The sequence below is a fragment of the Melospiza melodia genome, chromosome 1 (assembly GCF_035770615.1).
Source record: "Melospiza melodia melodia isolate bMelMel2 chromosome 1, bMelMel2.pri, whole genome shotgun sequence".
In the NCBI taxonomy this organism is placed as follows: Eukaryota; Metazoa; Chordata; class Aves; order Passeriformes; family Passerellidae; genus Melospiza; species Melospiza melodia.
The window spans coordinates 19254617-19278278 of NC_086194.1; the positions used below are offsets into that span (position 1 = coordinate 19254617).

The window sequence follows — 23662 nt, forward strand, 5'->3', positions numbered from 1 at the left end:
ATAGTCATATTTTAGGAGGAAATTAGCACCATAAATATAGTACTTTGCTACCTGCAACATGTATGGAGTAATTTCAATTAATTGTGATGCAATTCTTCTATCCCTTCTTGAAATGAGTGTCACAGTGATGACAATAGCCTTTTTTTCCCCCTAAAGTATCATAATGTTCAGTTCTCCATCATTATTCAGAAGTTTTTCATGACTGTTTTTAAAACACATCTCTGTTAGAAGTTTCATTGTTCAGTATTTTTTCCACAGCCTTCTTAATGAAGGAATTCTTATTTATTACATCCAAGCACATTTTTTCCAACATATGTTTTTAGAAACCACCCTGAACCCTCAGAGCAAGCAGCAAAGATGACTTAACTTCTCAATCTCTAAAAAAGCACAGAACATACCATGCTGGGAAGTAATTCTAGCAGACCCATGCTGCTTGAAAATTTACTACTAACCACTGTATTTTGAAATGCATTATTTGCCCAGTTACAAACCATGTCATATGCTAAACTGATGCACCATGCTACATTTTCATTTAAAAATCAAAGAGAAAATACAGCAAAGAATTAGGTTCATAGGTAAGGACCAAACAAGAATCCTAGCAAGCGCATTGACTTCTTACTTCTAGAACTCCTGCACATGCAAATCAAATAAATATGTTTGACTAAACTGTATCTTCTAGAAAATACATTTTCAAAACTGAGATTTGTTCAACTATTACTTTCTCTCACTTGATAATGTTTTACTTCTTTGTTAGGTTAAGGATCATTGTACCAGTTTTCAGTTCCTACGATATCCATGTCTGATAAACTCACTCCTTAGCTATTCCCCAATAATGTGCTTTTTCCAGTCATTGAACCCTTCTTGTAGCTCTTTTCTTTGCACAGAGCAAACTGCAGAACCATACACAGTATTCAAAGACCAGACACACTCTGAATATGGAGCTGCCTTTCTCATTAGCTTGCTGTTTATGCATTAAAACATTTTTAAACACAGCTCAGCTCTGCAAACTCAGACACAACTGATTAATCACCTTTATCCTTGTTCTCTACAGCCCTTCTTTCCCCAGAAGGCCATCCTTATCCTGCAAGTATACATCCATCTTTCTAAGATAATCTTCTACTTTAGCTCTACCAACATAACTCTTAGTTTGTACTGCTGACCAAGAGATTCATTTTACCCTCCCCTCATAACAAGACTTTGTCAAAAATTTCGGCATTTTCCAATAGATTTTGCAGACTATTCTGAATTGGAAGGGACTCACAAAGATTGCTAAGTCCAACCCTTTGGTGGCTTGAGGATCACAGCTGTGACCTTGGTGTTAAGAGCACCATGCTCTGACCAACTGAGCATAAGGGGAAATAACAAAACAAAGTCAAATTATTGGTTTAATAATTCTATGAACAAAATAAAATTGAAATTACCTATTAATTACAGTTAATGGAAGGATTTGCTGACTTCCTAGCATTACAAGTCTTTATTTAAAATGTCATGCTGTATCAACTGAAATGTAGACACTTACTATGCCACTTCTATTAAAAAATCAGGAAATAAAATCAAATCAGTCCAGTAAGTTATTTTCCATAACTCTCAATTTCCACCACTAGTCATTACACCTCTGTATGTCTTAAAATCTTCCTTTCTTCTGCCAGATACAGCCTAATTGCATAACATTAACTACTTGTCAGTCTCTCTTATAACTTCATGAGTTTTAAAGACTCACTGAAATTTAACACTGACAGTCTAAAAGCATGGAAGTACGAGGTATTCATCATCAGGAAATGTCAATACTTCTGGCTCTAGCTGCTGATAACAACTGTTTTACTTTAAAACTTTGATGCATTTCATGATAATCCTCATTTTCATGAACTACTTCCTCATGTGATTTCCTCCCTGTTACCTGATAAACATCTCCATGTTTCCTACACCAACAATCATCAGTTTTAACATTTTAATCTTGTACACCATTCACCAATCCCAACACCGCTTCTGTTAAGCCTCAAACATGAAGAATGAAATTCTCCATGCACTGATTCTGCCTTGTATGCTTTCTATAACGTTTGCTTAGTCCTCAAATACCATTAGTATCTATTAGTATCAATTAGTATCAATTTCTGCTTTATATTCTATCTCCTCTGAATACAAACTGGCTTTGTTAACACAGCAAGACTTCTGCTTTATGTGCTATTAAGTTTATCAGCACTTTGCAGATAAACATAATAGCACAAACTGTTTTAGAATAATTTTTCCTAAAATCTTTCTCCCAAGAGAAAGTCAAACTTTAAACACAGCATCCTGAAGATTCAACAAAAGAACAAAAGTACTGAGGGACTTTGTATCCAAATGAGAATAATTTCAAGTTACTCCTCTACTTTGAAATTCAGAGTTCCCTTATGTCATCAGTGCAACAATGAGTTTAACAGTACCGTGACCTAGCACAGCATAACCTGTGTAACACTGACAAAGTTTCAGCACTGCTTGAATCAGATGGGAAAGGAGAAAAAAATATACATGGAACTGATCTGCAGCATTTGAAACTTGACTGCACAAGATAAGATCAACTCAGAATTCGAAATACTGCTTTAATAAAACACAATACTGGGTTTGGATGAGTCTTTTATTCCAAGAAGTGTCCAGTGTTCCCAACCAGAGCATACTGAAGACTGGCTAAGGGCAGAATATATATGGTGAAGAGATAAAAATGTAGAAAGACAAATTCTAATTTCACCTCAATCAGGACAAAGGAATTCCAGAAGATGGACACATAAGGGTGCTGAAACAATGGGCTAACCATTTTGAGACCCATTTGGTAATTTAATCTTTTCCAGTCTTCTTAAAGAAAAAAAAATATATATAAGGGTTTTTTTGGGTTTACAGTACATATAACCGCCTAAAATCAATTTTACAAAAATTAAAATATTGAAGCAAATAATCCCCTAAAGTCCTTAGCTACTGAAGTTGATACTATACAATTTGTTGTACATTTGAAAACAAGAGCAGAACCAAGAAAGAGAGAAGTGCCTGAAGCACTGTAAGAATTCCAGCAGCAAGTATCCGTGCTGAATTTGGAAGACAACTGCACAAGAACTTTATTTACCATGAAACAGAAATTTCAGATAACTTCTGATACTTGATTCTTTCCATTTTACATTGCTACATTATTCCAAAAAAGTCAGAAGGTACTGTACATCACACAAAAATGTTCTTTTTCCTGTTGCTGAGAGACACAAGCTCTCAATGCTTTACAATACTAGACTAGAAATCTTTAAATATTATTCCCTAAAAGGATGGTGAGAATAAACTTAATCCTGAGAATACAGCTTGGGCAGCTTTGACTTGGAAAGTTAGATAGCTCTGTAAAGTAGCTGAGTTTAGATTTAATCAATACACACTTTCCCCTATTAAAAGATTCAGATCCTGAAATCACTCAAAGACCAACTCTATTTGGGGCAAACCATTATCAGCTTTATACAATTCCTCCAATAACTTAGGCCTTTTTAGACAATAAACTTAAAATGCTTGTGAATTCTCAAAAAAAGAGAAGTATGGTTTGTAAATGAGCTGGTATCTAAAGAACTTTGGTGGGTTTTTTTTTTAAGAGAGTACTAATAAAATGTTAATTTATTGCAAAAATTCCCTATCACCCTACCAATTTAAATTTTATTTCATTTTTTAACAGTTAATTTTTTTCCTTTGAATACAGTGTTAAAGTAATGCATAAAATGCTTCCTGTCAGGTTATAAATATATTTCAGAAAAAATAACAGAAAGCATAAAGATTGAACATTCAAGTTTAACCTTGAACACATCAGATCTGTTGCATGGCAAACACAACCTGAGTTTATGTGCTGTAACAATAACTTTTAATAACCTGTCCTTATGCTATACCAACATTCATGGTACATTCCTGTTATTAAGCAGGAAAAGAGAAGCCCTTTGGACTGGATAACTTTGGAAATTACAAATACTTCTACAAAATTAGCTGAATATACTCACTCTGAATAAAACATTTTGGGAAGACACCTAATTACATATAAATAGCACATGATGAATCTGTGTTACCTTTTAAAATAAGCTTCCCTTCACACTTCATCTCATTTGAACATTAATTATGAACACAATTATCATACATCTGTGAAGTCATATTTTTCATCATTTTTATGAATCTCTACAAGTACTCTTCAGAAAACTGAAAGAGAATGATAGCTTTACACAGCTGCTGTTAGGAAGACTATTAGAAAAAAGAGGAGATTCCTGCAGAAGTGCCTCAGCAGCTTTGTTCAGTATGGTCTACCTCATTCCTGACTGGGCTTCTTTCAGGTATCAAGGTAATTCCAAGGAAGAGGCAATAAAAAGTTTTTGACTTGAGTACTCTGTGTTTTCACTCACTACATTTAGATGCATAAAATCTTATCTGGGAGCTTGGATCAAATAAATGAGATTCACTTGTCGGATCTTGTTACTCAGCAAAGTAGTGGGGACATTGAAAAGAGAAATATTAGAATATTACTCCTGAGAAAATACATGTTTCTGATGATACTGGTAATACTCAAATGTCCTTTTGCACTGCAACATAAAAAATTGTGGTAAATTGGGTTATTTTGGCTCACTAAACCAAAAAATGCTTATGATGAAGCAAGGAGAGCAGCACTACAACCGTAAGAAAAACAGGAGATGAGGGAGAAGAGTACATTACAAAAATAAGCTGTGATTCAAGCAGAAGTTTCTGGACAAATTTAGAGCTCGTGCTCAAAGATATCCCGTTTGTTTTTGTATCTCTGGGTTTTCCTGGTTTTGTTAGGGTGATTTTGTTTATGAATTTTGTTTGCTCATTTATTCATATCCATGTTCTTTGGCATCCTCAGAAAATATCACTGTTTTAGAGGTCTAATGCTGGCCACCAAGAATCTAAGTATACTTAACAGATGTAAAACCATAGGCTGAATATCACAATAAGAGTAATAAACCAGACACACTATTTCCATCCATGTATTTATTTACCAAGAGTTTAACATTATCACTGGCATCTTCTATCTACAAGAGTGAGAAGTAATGAAGAGGCCAAAGGAAGCAAGAATGGACCAGGGAAAGGCCTGTTCAAGGAGCTGACGAGAGCAGAATGTTCTACAATAAATACAAGAGGGAAACTATAAATAAGTGGGTCACTCACTTCAAACCAAGACCTTGTACTTCTATCTCCTACCCCAACTACAGCAATATGGAATCCCCCTCCAAGAGATCATAAAGGAATAAGAAAGTTCATACTATAATAATCAGAACACTGATATGAATCTGTTAGATGCTCACTGTTCTTAACAGGTAAGAGGTAAACAAGCTCTTAAAACTGTATTTTCAGCAGAAAGAAAGTAGTAAACTATGAGGTTTTGTCAAATGCCATTTTTCTCCACTGATTTTAATATAGGAAAAGTATTTTTAATATAGCTGCTACTGCTATTGCCTTTATTACACATAATAAAAATGATCATTTGTATCAAACTGCTTTAAAACAATGTGGCTTTGACATCAAGTTTTTAAGTACCTGCCTTGTTCTGAAAGAAATACAGGTTTTTTTTCCTTGAACTACGTGTATTTTAAAAATATCTCTTGCTTATAGAGTGAAAAGTATACAATACAAATAGCATAAAACTCTCCCCAGAAGCAAGTATTCAAGCTCCCTTTCTCTCTACCCCCAAATCAGAAAAATGAAGAAAAAGAAAATTTAAGAAAAAAAAAATTTAAAAAAAAAGGACAAAATTTTGAAGTTTCAGAAGTGAGGTAATTTGTTATTTTTTACATCACAAAAGCTTTGAAAGAAACTTCAGAGCAACAAAGACTTTGGTAGATAAGAGTATCCTGCCAGGCCATTCCACACACAGGTTTACTGGAAACAGAAAGCCTCTCACAGCCCCAGATGTGCATAACATTTAGAACAGAGGAAGAACAAACCAGCCAATTTCAATTGCTAAATAGCACACGAGAATATGAAAATGTCATCCAGCTGCACAGGAGTCCAGACTCAGAATATAATTTTACATGTTTAAACTGGTCATTCTCCAGGTAGATATTTTGATTTTCAGTTAAGCTGAATTGAGAAAATGGAACTGAGGGACACATTCAGCAAAGCTGACATACCTGAGTACCAATTTTGTTTTCTCTGTGTAACTGAACACACAGACAATCAAGTCAATAATAACTATCACTCTTGTTTTTTAGCTAAACCTGTCACACATAATTTTCAAATAACCTATTTACATGCAACTTTTCCCCCTACAGCTTCAAAACCTGCATTGATATAGCCTCTAGGTCAATACACAGGTCCACCTACTACAGCCACCTACAGCACAGTGGCACCTATACATGGAACAAAACTTACTTTTCCAACAGTCCTTTTTCCCCCAGTGTGATTTTCATGATACTTTATATGATACTATGTTCCTGAAAAGCATACTCAGAATTATAGCTAAAATAATAAAAACATATTTTGAGGTAAAAAAACAAATTCAATAGATGCCTACCTGAACCCACTGGAGATGAACCAACACTAAGACTCTGTAAACTTCCATTCCTGAGCAAAGTTGGAGATTTTTGAAGACCAGAGCTTGTCACACTTCCTGCAGCAGATGCCACAGATGAAGTTGGGGAAGCAGAAGAAACTGAAAGATGGGAAAGACTTTCTTGACTTTTATTTCCTTTAGGTCTACCAGGCCCATGTTTACTTTGTTTATTTCCTTTCCGTTTCTTCTCTGTTACAGTTTCTTCTTCCAGTCCAGAAGTTTGAGCTCGTTTGTATGCTGTAGGAGTAAGGCTTGAATTACTTATGTCTCCAGGTGAGCTGTCAAAGTTTTTAGACTGGGGAACAGCTGCTGACGATGTAGGGAGACCAATTAAGGAAGTGAAACAATTGACTCCACCCTCTTGGCTCCCAGCCTCTCCTTTATGTACATCTTTGGTTGACGAAGCCTGTTGAGAATGTGTGAAACTGTCACTTCGCAGATCTGTGTCTGTAAAACTCAAAAAGTCTTGGGGAGACTGAACTGAACTTCCAGAAGATGACTTTATGCTCCCAGGAGTGCCCAAAAAGCTTCCTAAAAAGAGAAAGAAGTACAATTATGTCTTTCCCTGTAGCTGATGAAAACCGATGGGAAGTATTATGGTCTTAGAATAAAAAAATTTAATGTGAAAGACTATGAAAAGCTTTACCAAGAGCTAAAGAATTCTTTAAATAACTCATTGGATTGGTTCTCCTGCTGATCTTCACTTTGCTGGATATGAGTCTCAGATTCCTGTCTGAGATTCAAATTTGCATCTGGGGCACAAACAGGTGAAAATGAGTAAAAGAAGAATAACAATTTTGTTGCTTAGGCACCATTAACATCCATCACGTTTGGAAGCCATAACAAACACTTGGTGCAAATTGGAGCAGTTTTTTTGAACATACAACTATATAAAATGAAAGCTGATAGAAATGTGCTATGATCACATATACACTATGCCCACAATCTTCCTTACCAATTATGCCTAAAATCAAGAGTCTGACAGAGGAAGGAAACAACAACAATTGGGCTTAATTCTCCCCAGCCGAGGAGGAGTTCATAGAAGACACTTTTCAAAAGTGTAAGAGAGAAAGTGAAAAACAGTGTATGAAATTGGCATTTTAAGACTTCTTTAGCACTGTCACAGAACTATATAGATCTTTTGTGCAACAGAATTACATTCCTTCTTCAGTACTTGGAATGCAGTCATTTCATCACTGTATTCAAGGCAGAAAATGAAACACTCTTGGGAAATACAAACATCTACATGCACTAAAATTCACTGATTTTATACAGGTGGGTGTCTGTGGGTACTGTTTCACAGAATTCAGACTGAAGACAAACATCACGAAAATATTCCTAACTATGACATTAGGTATAAAAAACCCATGTCCTTTAAAAACTAGTGTTTTATCATTAGTACTCCACTCAACATTGCTACAAATTTCACTTATAATAAAATTTATTTAAAATAAAATTACATATAAAGTTAACTAAAAGAATTTAAATATAATTGTTTTGTATTTAAATAAGTTATATCAACTTCCCTTAATGCAGCCCAGAAGAAAATGCATGCACATAATTAAGTTCTATTTTGCAATCTGCAGTAAGACTTTTTCTTTAAATGAGGAATTACAGAAGGCAATTTTCAAAGTTTTGAGAATTTAAAAAAAAACCTTCCTCTTCTTTCAAGTAAAAAAACCCTGAAATATTGAAAGAGCTCTAGACAAATTTACAAGTGTTCACTGCATAAATAAATTCAGAAGGAAAATCACCACCACAAAGCATAAACAACAGTCAACTACTAGACACCACAGTGAAAATTACTAAAAATTATTTTACAGAAGACCTAGTGTGTTGTTTCCAAATAACATGTTTTATTAATTAAGGAATTTGAAAAGAAACTTTTAATTTTTTTGATAATTTTTCAACTCTGATAAAAATGCCATAATAAAATTTGCTTTTAAGAAGTGTTCATAGTGCATGTACTAGGTTTTAGCAAGCTCAAAAAGTAACAGATTTTGTACTACCTAAGGCAAATAAACCTTGCATACTTTTAACATACTTGACTTCCGTTCATATATTTCAATGACAAAACAATTAAGTAGAAAGGTCTTGCACTCTGAAGGAAATTGTATACTTTCAATATCTGCATCTTGAAAAATTACTGAAGGGCCAATGCATCCTATGCATTAGGTAGTCCAGTTCTGTTCTTTAGCCAGTGCACTGACTAAAAAACATCAGTATTACTCTCTCAAAGAGCTAAGACCTCTGGACTCAAATTCATATTAAAGTTTACCCCAGACTAACTTTCTGGCACATAAAGACACTTCTGTTTACAGCTAAAGAGAAAACCTCAACAGTCTGAACAAAAGCATCAGTTCTGCCTTTTTAAAATGTACAACTTTCTTTTTCATGCTATAGCAACAAACATTTTTACCCTGAAAATGTTAGGTTTAAAGTGAAATAACCTTCTCAATATTGAGGATGAAAGATTAACTACTTTTCAAGTTCTGCATACAAAAAATTTCTAATTCATGTCAAAGCAGAAGTTGTGTTACACTTAACAATCAGTACCTTGCTGAAAAGGGCTAGCTGCAGTCACAGCTGTTCCTGGATTTCTTCCAGCACCAGGCTTTCTTCCCCTCTGACCTGAGCTGTGACCTGCAGATTTCTTCCCTTTGCTCTCTGACCCTCTAGCCTCTGAAGAATCTTTTCCACTTGAAACATGTGTAGGAACTTCCTGGAAATTTGCATTTGTAAATCGAGCTGAGGTATCTTCCAACCGCTTCAAGGAGCCTGACATGGAGTTGTTGCTAGTGCTTGTGTATGTCTGGCATTTTAAAAGAGAGAAGAAATTAAAGAAACAAGTCACACAAAAACCTCTCACAACTGTTTAAAGGACCTCATTCTTTCAAACAAACACAGAACTGTTCAAATACTAATGTAACTAGAAACAGCAGAAATTACAGCAGCTGAACTCTGAAGATTCTCAGCAAACAACTCAAGTACATAAAACATCATTTTGTGTAAAAAAAATGCATAATGGCTTTGGTTGAAATTTTTACTTCACTGAGGTAAATGGAAAAATCTCCTGGGTATGATCTTTATAGTCTATTTAAATAGGATACTGTTATTTTATGCTTAAAATTAAAAATTAGAAAATAAACTTTTAATGCTTTTCTGAACATACAACTTTATGCCTTTTTTCTTAAACTGGAACTGTTGCATCAGCGGTGAAACTGTTCAAGGTGTCAAAACCAAGAACTTGGAATTTTATGACTTTATAGCCTCAAGACCAAACCAAAATCAGCTCCCTGGCATGTGAACCATCCCCCATCCATCCAATTCCTTTAGGATCACCAATTAAGGAAGACACATGAGACAGGTGACCAAGACACACTTACTTCAAACCCACTCTCTGACAGGCACAAAAACACTCCTGAGCTCCCAATGCAAATTTCTTCCTCAACCCCTATCCACCCCCAAGATTTCCAGCCCTTTTCCTCCATTCATACACTCTCCATAGGGCATTCAAAAATTTCGTCTTTAGGTCCATTATTTGTCTGTTAAATTTTACCAGGATTGTTCCTACTGGTGAACAATAATCAAAAGAGGTTTCACAGAAAGTAATTAGGTGGGAAAGGAAACTGTATGCACAATATTAGGAAGCCATACAAGGGAATATTATTGTTCTCGTGATTGAAAAAAATGTGGAGTTGTGGTAACAGAATTTGAATAATGTAAGAAAGAAAATGAAAGCAAAATCAGGAAAAAGAAAAAAATCTACTCTTATTTATACTCAAGACACCTAGTAAAACAGCTTTTTTAAACAATATATAGATCAAACCAAGAAATTACTCATCTGTTCAAAAAGAGCTTGTCTGTTTTTCAGTTCTTTACAGATTAGAATTTAAAATAGTACCTACAGTTAGCTCCATTAAAGACCATACAAACACATGCCTCTTAAAACTGAGCATACACACACATTTTCCCTGCCCCAAGTGGGATGCTTGCTGAATTTAGGCCTACAACAGAATGTTTCTTCATCTTTACAGAAAGCTTTGTATAGCAGCTGTACAAAGTTTTCCATATTTTACTAAAATAGCTAAGCCATTTACATAAACCTTACTTTTCAGTTGCAAATTACAGAAGACAACTAAATATACAAGCTTTGAGGAAAGCAAATACTTCAATCTATTTGCATACCAGGCCAGAAAATGACAAGTAGGCATTAATTTGCAAACACTGTGCTGTGATTTGGTTTGACTGCAAGTCTGAAGCCCACTCCTGGCAGATTTTGAAGAATATGCATGCACAACACAGTTCTGCTTTGGAAAATTTTGCTCCCACAGCTATTTGTGTTTCAGAAGGTGCTGTAAGGTGTACTGAAATCTACATGCTTACTCAGAGAATCATAACACAAACATGATGAAATATACCCTAAGCACAGAGAGCTACTGTCATTTTTACATTCTCCATCCATCACTGTGCACCCTGAAGAGCAACACCATCCATCTGCAGCAAGTCTTAAAACTTCTGGGGATTTATGGTAAACATGCAGTAATCAGTCTTGGTACACACAGTACGTGCCAAGGTTTGAGTGGCCTTTAGCCCTGTGCAGATCAGTACAGGGCTGTACCCTTGCACAGAGAGGGGAAGGACCACAGCAGGTAATTCTCCACAAAAATGCCAGATGGTAAGAGCAGAGTCTGAGGAAAACCAACCAACCCAAAAAAACCCCCAAAACCAACTGAGTTTGCATGGCCAGGTTTTGGTAGAGGTGGGGGGCTATGGGGAGGGGGCTTGTCTGAGAAGCTGCTCCTTGTCCAGGAGAGCCAATTCCAGCTGGCTTCAGGACTGACCCAAAGCTGGCCAGGGCTGAGCCCATCAGAAATAGTGGTAACACCTCTGTGACAAAATACTGAAGAAGGAAAACCCAAAAAGGGTTATTGGGCAGATGTAACTGCAGCCAGAGAAGGAACAAGAACATGTGAGAGAATCAACTCTGCAGACACCAAGGTCAGTGAAAAAAGAGAAGGAGGAGGTGCTCCAGGCACCAGAGCTGAGACTCCCCTGAATCCCATGAAGACCATGGTGAGGCAGCTGTGCCCCTGCAGCCCATGGGGATGCAGAGATCAACCTGCAGCCCTGGAAGAAACCACACCAGAACAAGTGGATGCCTGAGAGGAGGCTGTGACCCCATGGAACAGGCTCCTGGCAGGACCTGGAGACCCATGGAGAAAGGAGCCCATGATGGAGCAGGTTTCCTCACTGTGGGGGATCCACACTGGAGGCAGGCTGTGCTTGAGGACTGCACCCTGTGGAGAAGTGATCCGTGCTGCAGCAGCCAATGGAGAAATGCAGCCCACAGGATGGACTCAGGATGGAGGAGTTTGTGAAGGACTGTCTCCCATGGGAGGGATGCTGGAGCTGGGGGAGGACTCTTCTCCTTAAGCAGCTGCAGGAGCAACCAGTGACAAACTGACCACAACCCTCACTCCCCATCTCCCCACACTGCTGGAGGGAGCCAAAGCCCAAAACATGAGATAGAAATTTTTTACCAGGAGTAAATATGGGGCTGATGGCTCCTCCCAACTAAGAAGGCAGGCAGAAGAAGAGGCAGTAAAGAATTCAAATTCCTAAGTCATTGTAGTTCTTCTTCACACATTCTATATCTACGTCCCAAAAGTGAAAAAATGTAGTGCTAATATATTAATCAAAGAGTAGTCAGGCATTTCTTATTTCAAACTTTTTCAAACTTAACTGATTCAGACTGAACAACATTTGCTATGACATTACAGGGATGCACAAAAGTGCCTCTCAAAATAGAAGAGGCTGGAATCTCAGTAAAATTTCTTGGAATTAAATTCTGCAAAACCAACAGGCAATTCAACCTCACTAACAGAAGGTAAATTCAGTTTATCGTGCAGTCTTTCATGATTTTATCTAAAGAAACCATTCATCCAGATAAAAACATGCTTTAAGACATCACCTGCATAAATGGTCATTACCACTGGATTAAATGGTTTAACATCTTTAAAAAGGAAAAACAAATTTCATTTCAAATTTCAGTTTCCTCCACAGGAACTTTATGGTAGCAGAAGTGATTATATACCACAATAAAGTCATGCATTCAATACAAAGGAAGACTGCTGTGAAATAGAGATCAGGTTCAAAACAATTCTAGCAATTCCAGTTAAAAGGACACATAAAAGGAATACATTAATGCAATATTCTGAACCAAATATTCATCTTAGAAAAAAATAAAGCTTGTTTCATTACTAAAATTTCAATGTTTTGAGGAACACATTACAAGTTTATAATCTAGAAAAGCAAATTCCTGTAAATTTAAAGGTGTTAAAAGGACTTAGGAAAAAAATTAACTGAAGGAAGTAGCCACGGTAAAAATAAAAAAAACCACTTCTATATATCCAGTAGATACTTTTTAAAAATACATGATTGCATTTAGGAACCTCTGAACAGCAATTTTCCAATAAAAACACCAATAAAAACCTCTGAACATCAATTTTCCTGATGATTTGAACCACTATAAAAAAGTCAATAAACGATGCAAACAGGTTAGGTAAAGAAAATCCACATGCAAAAGATTAAATTAAAAAACAAAAAGGGCATGACTATATTCAAATTCCAGAATTAATATTCTGTTTTCATTTAATGAAGTTATGATTAAAGTTCTAGAATTAGAGATTTTCTGTTCACTTCAGTGTTTGCCCTAGCTCATCCCTGTGACTATCCATAGCAGTAAACCTTGTAATTAGGGAAAAGATAGGGAGGACAAAGCAATTAGAAATAAGCTTAGCAGAAAAACAGAATCCAACAGTGTCTCTGGCATTAAAAGCAAATTCCCATAGGCAGGATGCAAAAGATAATAAATATTTCCATATATTTTTTTAACTTTTACAGAAATATACAATAATATCACTTCTTGTAAAAACTTATGATTATTAGATAATCAGAGTACAAGAGGGATATAATTCAAGAAAGGTAAGATCATACACAGTATAAAAACTAAACAAAGGTAGTAAAATTTAAAGAAATTTCCATACAAGTTCCCACAAAGCCTCTCTTACAGGCTATGAATTTTAGAAGTTGTCTCAGACTCAAAAGGAATATGTTTAGGGCAAATTAATAAATGAAATAACCAATCATGTGGACCAGTCAATAACTACAGCCTAATTTCAACAGAAACTGTCACACTCGCTGATTGCAATCTCTAATGGCACTTAAATCAAACCAGCAAAGTGGCAAATTGATTCTACCTTTTCGTCTATTTTTTTTTTAACAGAGAGTTATTGAGAGTTTCAGAAAACCACTGACTACTAAGTCTCACTGGACACAAGAGCATCAAAGAGAATACAGCAGAACAAGAAACAAGACTCTCAACAGAAGTGTGAGCTCCTAATGATGGGATGTTAGCAGTTACGAATTCTCAAGTTAATAATCTTACTATGGAGAATAAAGAAATATGCAAAGCATACTAAAAATCTAACTTTCTTGGAGATTATTCTTGAAACTGATACTACTAGTTGAGAGAATAATTCCAGAGACCAGAGAAAGTATTGGTATTTCAATTGTTCAGAGAAATTGGTATTTCAATTGTTTCAGCCTGTCCTGATGAGGTCTTGGTGTACCATATGCAAACACACATTTGTTGAATGCAACACCAAAGCACACACAGTTAACACAAGCCTCAGCACCTTACAGGATGATCTGTGCATATTAAGCACAATTCAACTCAAACCATGATTCCCTGACTCTGATGTCAAACATCTCCACATGAATGGGACACGTTCTTTCCAAGTCTGAAATCAGAAACCCCATTTCTCAACAGTACTGCCCACTCTGTACCACCAACATTAGTGTCATTTTATTGGTGGGTAGCAGAAGTGATTCTTGCTGAGTACAAGGAGAACTGTCATTATTTCACCCTGTATGTTCCTGCTGGAATTAGGTATTTTCTAACACATCAACAGAAAGGGAAGGTCAGAGAACATAACAGAACAACCTGCTAATAAGGGAAATTATAAGCGTATGAAGTGTGAGTTGTAATTTTGTAACTACCAGTTTTAAATGCTTACAGGTTCAGTGTCAGCTCAGCTAACACAAGTGAATTTTGAAGGAAAGACTTTCTAAAACTTCTCAAGTTGTTAAATATACCTCAATTAAGGAAAATTTACTGGAGTATCACTGGCACCTGAATCAAAATTTAAGTACAAAGCTCTAAGCCTTTCTCCATATGAAAACCTTCAAGTATTTTAGGATTTTACATTACAGGAAAAAATACTAAGAGTGCTTGATAATTCTAGAATTTATACCATTCTAAAGCTCCTGTATATATAGTAGAATGATTACATCATTAAATTTTGACATAAGTAACTGAAGTGGAAGAGAAAAAACACATTGACTTACTTTTTCTGTAGTTACAGTAAGAGATGGAACCAAAGATGGGGAGGACTCCGACTGCTTCTTATATTTTTGCTTGTGTTTATCTTTCTCTTTATATTTCTGTAAGTTGTAAAGACAATAGAAACTAAGTTCAGCTTCACCTTTAACATAACCCAATCTATATTGCATCAAGTGTTATCAAAACTGAAGAGATATGGCAATAATGTCCTGTGCTATTTGGAAAACACATTAATGCTCTGAATGTTTTATAATGTAAGTTTATAAAGTAAATCAAGTATTTATATTTGTTTTCAAAGTGCATCAACTGAAATTGTTCAATAATAACCAGCATTTATGAATGCACTGTTGTTAGTATAACCCATCTTTACAATATCACTTAATCAACAAAAGAAACTGAACTAAAAACAGAGACATGGCTTCTGTTTCAAAGATCTTTGTTCATTTTTCTTCAAAGATTTCTATCTATCTGCATCTCTGCACCTGAACAGTATTTTTTGTTGGGATACTAATGCAAATTAATGCAAGGTTTTAGCTTTGGCTCCCCTACCGACATCTCCATGCATAAGAATGGGAAATCTGATTTAGATTTCATTTCCAAAAAAGGGACATACATTTTACAGACTAAATAAGTATTTTCCATGGTAAACTGAATAAAATATCAAAGCTATACAAATCAAATGTGCTTCCTAAAAGAGCTGAGAAAGTAATCAGTTTTTTAATTTTTATTTCTTAAACGTGAATGAAGCATTAGCAGTGTGAATAAAATTGTGCCAACTGAGAGAAAATAACTTCTTATCCCAGAGCCTTTATACTATAACAGAAGTCTTTCATACTGGCAGAAATCAATTTTTGGAGGATTACAGAATCAGACATAAATTGTATTTGTTTGAATAGTTTAGACAAATACTTTACAAAAACAGTGAATCTGACAAAACTAACAATTAAACTCAGAACACAGAAGTTCAGTATTTTTTCCAGTCTAATCATAAACAAGTCATTTTTTCTTAGCAATGTAATATGGTTTCCTTAGACAGTCAGTGTCAGAAGATGCAAAGAAACTGCAGCTGGGAAAGAAAGTTACTTAAAGCTAGTGGCACTCAAGTATTTAATTTCTTTAATTATATATTTGTGGAATTTTTGTGAACACAAAACTCTGCAGAACAGCAAAATGCACAGCTATTTGTTCAGACTGCTTCTACAGAGAGCTAGTAAAAAAAACATGCAACCATATGAATTGACACAAGGGGTTCAAAAATCCCACTGAGCAGCTTGATAAGATGTCTAAGTCTAAATAGCCATATGAAAACTCAGTAACTGTTCTGAATCTTAAAAACTACCCATGCTGATCTTTCTCTATCAAAATGATAGTCCAAACTTTCAAAAGAACATCATTTGTTCAACAGCAACTGCCCAACCACTCTCACCAAGCACCAGGACAACATGTGCATGCTCTATTCAGGTATGACCAAGTATCACCTTTCTATTTCTGTCACAATGGAAGAAATATCAAAAACTTATTTCATGGAATCAGCCTGAGAGAGTAAAAGAATGAATTTTTAAGTTCTCAAGTAAAGTAAAATTGGTTAACTGACAACCTAGATGCAAAGCTGAAAGCAAAACACTTTTATCTCTACCTTTATGAACTGTAAATACCAGGTGATTGACTCAGAGATCACCTTGTCTCTAACCAGCCCAAATCCTTTTAACTAAGCTAATTTTGCCAGGAATTAAACAGTTTAACCAAGAAAGTTAATAAATCAAATAAAAAAACTATCAGCACCAAAATATTATGTAGAACTATACTTGCTAGATACAATACATAAAGTCCTTTTAATCCTTGTACATTTCTTAAAACCCAAAGACAAGTACACTTTAAAAAGTTGATGGGGATTTCTAGGTCTGGGGTTTTTACACACTCTAGTGAACTTGGGGTTTTTTTATCCACATTGCCATATGGATAGAACTATGGAGGTTTTCCCTTCATAATATAGTGAGCAGGTGTCACAATTACAATGGCATACACCACAAGGTAGCTTTTAAATTTTTTAAACTTAATATAGGCTTGTTGAAGGAGCTTTAGATCAGGGAGGCTGTTTGTTTTCTTTTGTGTTTTTCTCAAGGAGAGACTGTTTGTTTGTCCCTTTTTGCACCTGGAAAACATTTTAGAAAGGGAAAAAAGCCTACTATGGAGAGGAAGGATTCAAATGCACTGCACAGTCTTTTCAATAATATCTTTAATGTAACAATCCCCATTACACACACTAACAGAAATGCAAGCAGAAATCAAGGAAAAACAGAAGCATCTACACCAAGACTGCTAGGTTACCCATTGTTTCTGTTGATATAAAAGACTTTCACCAGTGCTAAGCTACCAAACTTACTACATCATCAGTGGATGTGTTTAGGAAAACTTGAGTGACAATTTCATTGAACCCCACAGAAGCTTCAAGAAGGAAGCTATGGAATGGCTAACCAATGCCTGAGTTTCTTTGGCTTTTATCATTCTACTGGGATCCTAAAGAATGTTTTTATTTATAATTTTGGAGCCAAGGGGCAATGACTTTAATACACTTTAGGATGAAACTTCACAACAATAACAGTAAACAATAAGAAAACTTGTAAATTAACATCTTTTCTGTTGACTTTTCTAGTGTTCTTTTACTTCCCATATTAATTTCATCTAAAAGGCAAAGAACAATAAAACGCTCACCAAAGGAACACTTAGGAGGACTTCAAATTACATTTTGTAACACACTGAAATCAACAGCAGTCCCTACACGTAAGGAGGCGTCGGGAAGGACAAGGGACACAAGAACAGCAGGAAGGAAGAGGACATAAACAGCTCAGTGTCTGGAAAGAATATAATTGATTTCTGTAAAGTGAAGCATCAGCAATCACATCAAATTCCTCCCCCAGATCCAAACCACCAAGACAAAGTTTGCCAGGACAGCTTACCAAGGTTACAGCTTTCCACTGAAAGCCACTGCAGGGGTAACCCATTCAAAGGCCTTCTGCATCCAAATACCTCAATCACAAGACATCTGCTGTCCTTAACTCTACATTTCCTCCTTCTTTTAGGTTATACCTCCTCTCACAATTTTTTCCTTTTTTTCTTTTCTTTTATTATCTTTTTTTCTTCCCAAGCAAAGTTGAGAAGCATTACTTCTGAATGTGAATTGACTTCAAATGCATACAACATCAAAGAACTGGAGAACAGTGCAGGAAAATCTCTGAAAGAAATGCTCAGCTTTTACACTGATAAGAATAAAAATTTCAACAAGCTGCTGAGACTGCTGAAGAGACGTAGCTCCTACAAAATGACTTCTTGCACTTGCACCCTCTTCTACCACAAAGATGCATAAAAAGTATAAGAAGACTTCTGAAATATCCACTTTGGAATTCAGAAAAGGATTAACAGAGGGACATGAATTCCCACAATATTTAACAAATATGACAGCTTTCAATCAAGTCTGTCTCAAAGGCCACACAAACTAGCCATCTTCCCTACTGCCACAAAACCAACAAACTGTTAGCTCCCAACAGAGAACTCTCCATGCTTCACTTTTTTAAGATCTCTATTCAGTCTCAGCTCTAAAAAAAAACCCAAAAAAAGGTAGCAACAGTTCACCAAGATAAACATTCATCCATAAAACCACATGAGAGTTCTCCATTCTAAGGAAGGTAATGATATCAAATGTCTAATCTTTTACAAGCTTTACTGTAAGGAAAATAAAGGACAGAAATTACTCTTAACAAGGACTGAAAATAATATTACCAGTGAGTGAAAGCTGAGGGAGCATTAAAGGCAGGCAGAACACACATATCCCATTTATATACTTAGGAATGAGTTCAGATGTTCCAAACTCCTGTGCAAAGCTGATAAATGCAATCTGTACAATCTGTAAAACCAAGATTTAGCAGAAGACACAATTCCAAGGAAGAACATATCAAAAAATAAAGGGCCAACAACAAAACTGACAAAGGAAACTTTAATCTTGGTTCACAAGACCAGATTCAGGCAGCTCCTGAAATCTTTCTTACTGTAAGAAAAATAAAGCATGATTGCCATGCAGCCCTTGGGGAAGCACCTGTAACAATGCTGGTCCTGAACAGCTCGAAGAGCCTGGATTTATGGTGCAGCTAAACACCAATACAAAGTGCCTCAAGTTCATGCATCATGATTAATCAGAAAGCTTTATTTCTCACCAGGGATCTCATTTTTGGCTTTTGTTTCTTACCTAAAAAATTATGTAATCCCATCTTAACTCCAACAGCTACATGTTTCTAGATAACACAACAAATATGGTGCAAAATTTCTGGAATTCTACAACACATGCTGTGCATTGCTTTCTTGTAGAGCAGGGGGTAGGGGAATGAAGAAGGGGATGGAAATGCATTCTGATTGTTTCTGTTTCTCCCACAAAGATGCAATCTACAAAATTATTACATAATACGACTTCACAAATACACTTTGGTTCCAATTCTTCATTTTTTTAGCTCATTTACTTGTTTTATCACTCTAAATATCAACACTTGCTCATTCCTTTTCTTTAACTTACTTTCAGAGAAACATTTGTCAGACCAGTGAAAAAGAACAGCATCTCATCAAAATATCAAATTAAGGATGCATGTGTAACTACATTTTAGCTGGGATCTGTTACCAGCAAAAGAGATATGATAAAATGTATCTTTTCAAACTTTGGACTTCAGGGTTCGGAAAAAATGAATAACACAAGTGAACAATAAATAGTTCACTTCTAATGAACTAGAATTTCTTCTAATACAGAAGAAATGAATGAGTTCAGCTTTTCCTTTAAATGGCATTAATAATTCATAACATTTCCACATGGAAGTATCATTTAACTTGTTAAAGGTATTTACACCTATTTGCAATTCATTTTTGTCTCAGGAATGCACAGCCCTCTTGAAAGGGGATTCTACAGGAGTTTATTTGATTAAAATACATTCCAAAGTTCAGCATTTAACAGTTCACTGTTACAAAAGAAGAAAAAGGTTTTCTGACCCCACTCTCACCTTTCTCAGAGTGCTCAGTGTCAGACCTCCTGAACAGCAGCAACAAAAAACCAAGTGGAGAGTTTTCTGTTGTTTTAGTGAGCTACATGATTTTTGTGAACATGAAAGATGGACAGTAACAGGCATAGACAGATGCAGAACAGAGAAGCAAGAGCTCATGAGTTCAGAAAACAGGAGACTAACTTCTCTTTTGGAAGAATTAAAACACATGCACACTATCAGCAACCACCAGTGCTTACTCCTCCAAGACCAAACTGCTTGGATTGACCTTGAATTACTGCATTTTTATCCCTTCTCTATTACAGAAATCCTTATCCTCCACTACCTTCGGCTGTTCCAATATTTTAAACCTCAACAACATTTTAAAATCTACTTTTCTTACTGATAATTAAGCAAAATCATCTGATTGCCCAAATCCCTCATTTTTCAGCTACTGTTTGACATCCTCAAATAATGTTAATGTATCAGAATGCTCTATTAGCACAGAGTACTCATATCAGTTATAGATTTTCTGCACTTTGTGTCACCAAACACTGTAAATAATCCTGAGCTGTCACATCACAACTAGCATCCTCAATGGAAAGCTGTGCATAGTTCTTGCTCATCCCAAGTAAGAGGCCAGATCTATGTGGCCTCTTATGCAGGACCAGTAGCTATTAGCAATGTAACCAAAATAATAATTGCAGAATGAAAGATGGCCACAATCCCCAAGTTTCAAACTCAAATCCTAACATATTTTTATAAGAACAGCCCTTTCTCAGGCATCCATCTAGCTAGCATTTCAAACAGTAGAACACACAGCAGAAAAATTCAGTGCAGTAGCAGTGCTGCTGCAGTCACAGTAACAAAAGGATACAGGCAAGAGATAATTTAGAGGGAGAGGCAGGACACTACTGCCAGCATTATTCATATACATATAGTTCTAAGCATAACACTTGTTTTAAGAACCATTCTTGATTCAATTACTTAAATACTCAAAAGCCTCACTTAAATGAGTAATGGTCATAATTTTAACCATCAATGGTAAAAAGACTCAAGAATCAATGATAAAAATGCCATCCAAAGCTTCTATGAGGTGCAAGACTACCAACATATATCCAGAATGAGCTAGTCCTTTGATACTTAACACTAAAATACACTGCTTCTGTTATTTGTAGTTTAATATTAATTGTTAGTAATGGATATGTAGTGTCAAACACTTGAGTAGCACTGTCTAACTTCAAAAATGGTGCAAGATTAAAACAATGCAACTATGTATTGTCAGTGCTCACCTTCATTCATTCCTATAAAAATTACAAGTTTGAATTACATATTACATACTGTGAAATGCTCCACTGCAAGGTAACCTAAAGATACCTGTCACACACATACCATGAAATAGGCAAGCAGAATGGCACACAGAAGGAATCCATTCAATTTTCCTGTCTCAGTCAGCTCAACATCATAGATCACCTTTAACTGCATATGGTCTACCACAACCCAAGACACAGTATGGGTGAAATATACAACGTCATAAAAAAGTATCAACATCACCTTCTAGAAACTTCAAAGCACTAGTAATCTTGTGTTAATCCAGAATCCAAAGCCAAGAAAAAGAAATTTCAAAGCACCTTCTACTTCTGCATCTCTCACAGTGATAGCTATAGAATTGAATCATGCTGGTTGTGAATGGTATAGAGTTAATTTACTTCACCTAGTTGGTGTGGGGCTGTGTTTTGGATTTGTGCTGAAAACAGTGTTGATAACACAGGAATGCTCTCACTTTTGCCAAGCAGCCCTTATACAGGGCCAAGACCTTTTCTGCTTCTCACCCCACCAGCATGTGCATGGAGGTGCACCAGAACCTGGGAAGGGACACAGCCAGGACAGCTGACCCTAAATGACCAAAAATATCCCACACCACAGGACAACACACTCAGTATATAAAAGTCAGGGAAGAAGAAGAAAGGTGGGATGTTCAGAGTGACAGCATTTATCTTCCCAAGTAACAGCTACAACTAATGGAATCCTGCATTCCTGGGGATGCCTGAACACCTGCCCATGGGAAGTGGTGAATGAATTCCTTGTTCTGCTTTGCTTGCATGCACATTTCTGCTTTACCTATTAAACTGTCTTTATGTCAACCCACAAGTTTTTTCACTTTTACCCTACTGATTCTCTCCCCCATCCCATAAGGGAGGAGAATGAGCAAGTGGCTGTGTGAGGGTGAGCTGCTGGCTGGGGGTTTTATTTTCTTTCACAGTAAAAGACTAAAATGTGTACTTTGAGATGGAAAAAGACAGTTGTAACCTAAGCAGCCTTACAAAATTCTACATCATGCAGACTAATTTTTAGGTTTACCTGAGGTGGTATGCTTGTCATTTTGATCTTATAATAATTAACTAATCCCAGCTGACAAGCTTAATGCTACTGAGGTGTTTGCTGTGCTAATGCATACGAAAAGCATTACTCTTTTGTCAGTAATATATATAATGTGTTACTGTAAGGTTAAAAAAATATGAGGGAGTCAAATCAGTAATTCCATTATAATCTTGAGAATTGAGACAGGAAGTTCCTACTTTCTCTCTTACTAAAATAAAAGAAAATATAAATTTAAATGAGCTTATATTCTTAAGTATTTTTTCTTGACCTCAACAAGAGATCATTGTGCTGGTGCCAGCTCCAGTAAATGTCATGCAGTTGATTATCAGGATGACAGTTGTATACACAGAACACTGCACAAGTTGACAGAGAATTTTAGTGAGCAACAAGTCAAACTAGACTGTCACTTTTCCTCTTAATCCTGCAGATAAAAATATCTATTACTAAATACACTCAGATAGAGTAGCTTTCTAATGAAATTTTGTTTACACAGCAACATGCTGTCAGTATTCCCAAACAGTTAGGCTTCCAACAGAATTTGACATGAAGAGATGTATTAAAAAAGAAAAGACTACACTCCTATGGAAGTCAATACAGGACAGGTGTCCAGAAAGAGAAACTCTCTTCACTGGCAACAACAGTAAAGAAGGAAGGATGAAAATATCTCTCTTTTCAAACCCATGGAACCCAAAAATTGTTTGAGGAAACAGAAACTAGGTTCTGCATCTTAGATAGGTATTACTGTGTATATACACTGAAATACACATGGTTTATATTTATTGGTCAGCTTTTAGAGGTGTTTCATGCTTCTTTTCCTCTGACAGAATAGAATTTAGAGTAAGTTAATATGGACACACATCACCATTTGCATCCATACCACACAGTTCTTATTCAAGTAATATTTAGCTAGTATTACTTCAATTACTAAAATTGAAATAATTTCGAAGTGGCTGCAAACCACTTTCCTTCTAGTTATCTTTAGCATTCTTACAATTTTGCTTCAGACATCAAGAGCAGCTGAAAGGATTAAACAGTCAAATATATTAAACTGATTAACACAACTTACAAATGTAATAAAAATGCAGTGGGATACTACATTACTGAGATGAGTTTGGAGCTTTTTCCCCCTAAAAAGTTACATAAAACCCCCAATGTTCAAGTAGCATCATTTAGTTTATGAAATGAGGCAATTCAGAGGAGTGACACAATTAGAATAATCTTTAAAACACTCTATACAGCACTATAAAGTGACTCCTTGAGACAAAAACAAGATTTGTTTTTGTTGTTTTTCAAGAGAAAAAAGAAACT

The 23662-nt window shown here is 35.8% G+C and overlaps 1 protein-coding gene across 3 annotated transcripts in view; it reads right to left on the bottom strand.

Moving 5' to 3' along the window:
- The window catches only part of MLLT10 (MLLT10 histone lysine methyltransferase DOT1L cofactor), a 123493-nt gene that overhangs the window by 49268 nt on the left and 50563 nt on the right, over window positions 1-23662 (bottom strand). For all 3 annotated transcript variants that reach the window (XM_063150129.1, XM_063150140.1, XM_063150148.1), the window contains 3 exons: window positions 14963-15058; window positions 9107-9362; window positions 6512-7081 (listed from right to left, as the gene is read on the bottom strand). In XM_063150129.1, the coding sequence (XP_063006199.1) occupies window positions 6512-7081; window positions 9107-9362; window positions 14963-15058 (922 nt within the window). The remainder of the gene's footprint in view (window positions 1-6511; window positions 7082-9106; window positions 9363-14962; window positions 15059-23662) is intronic.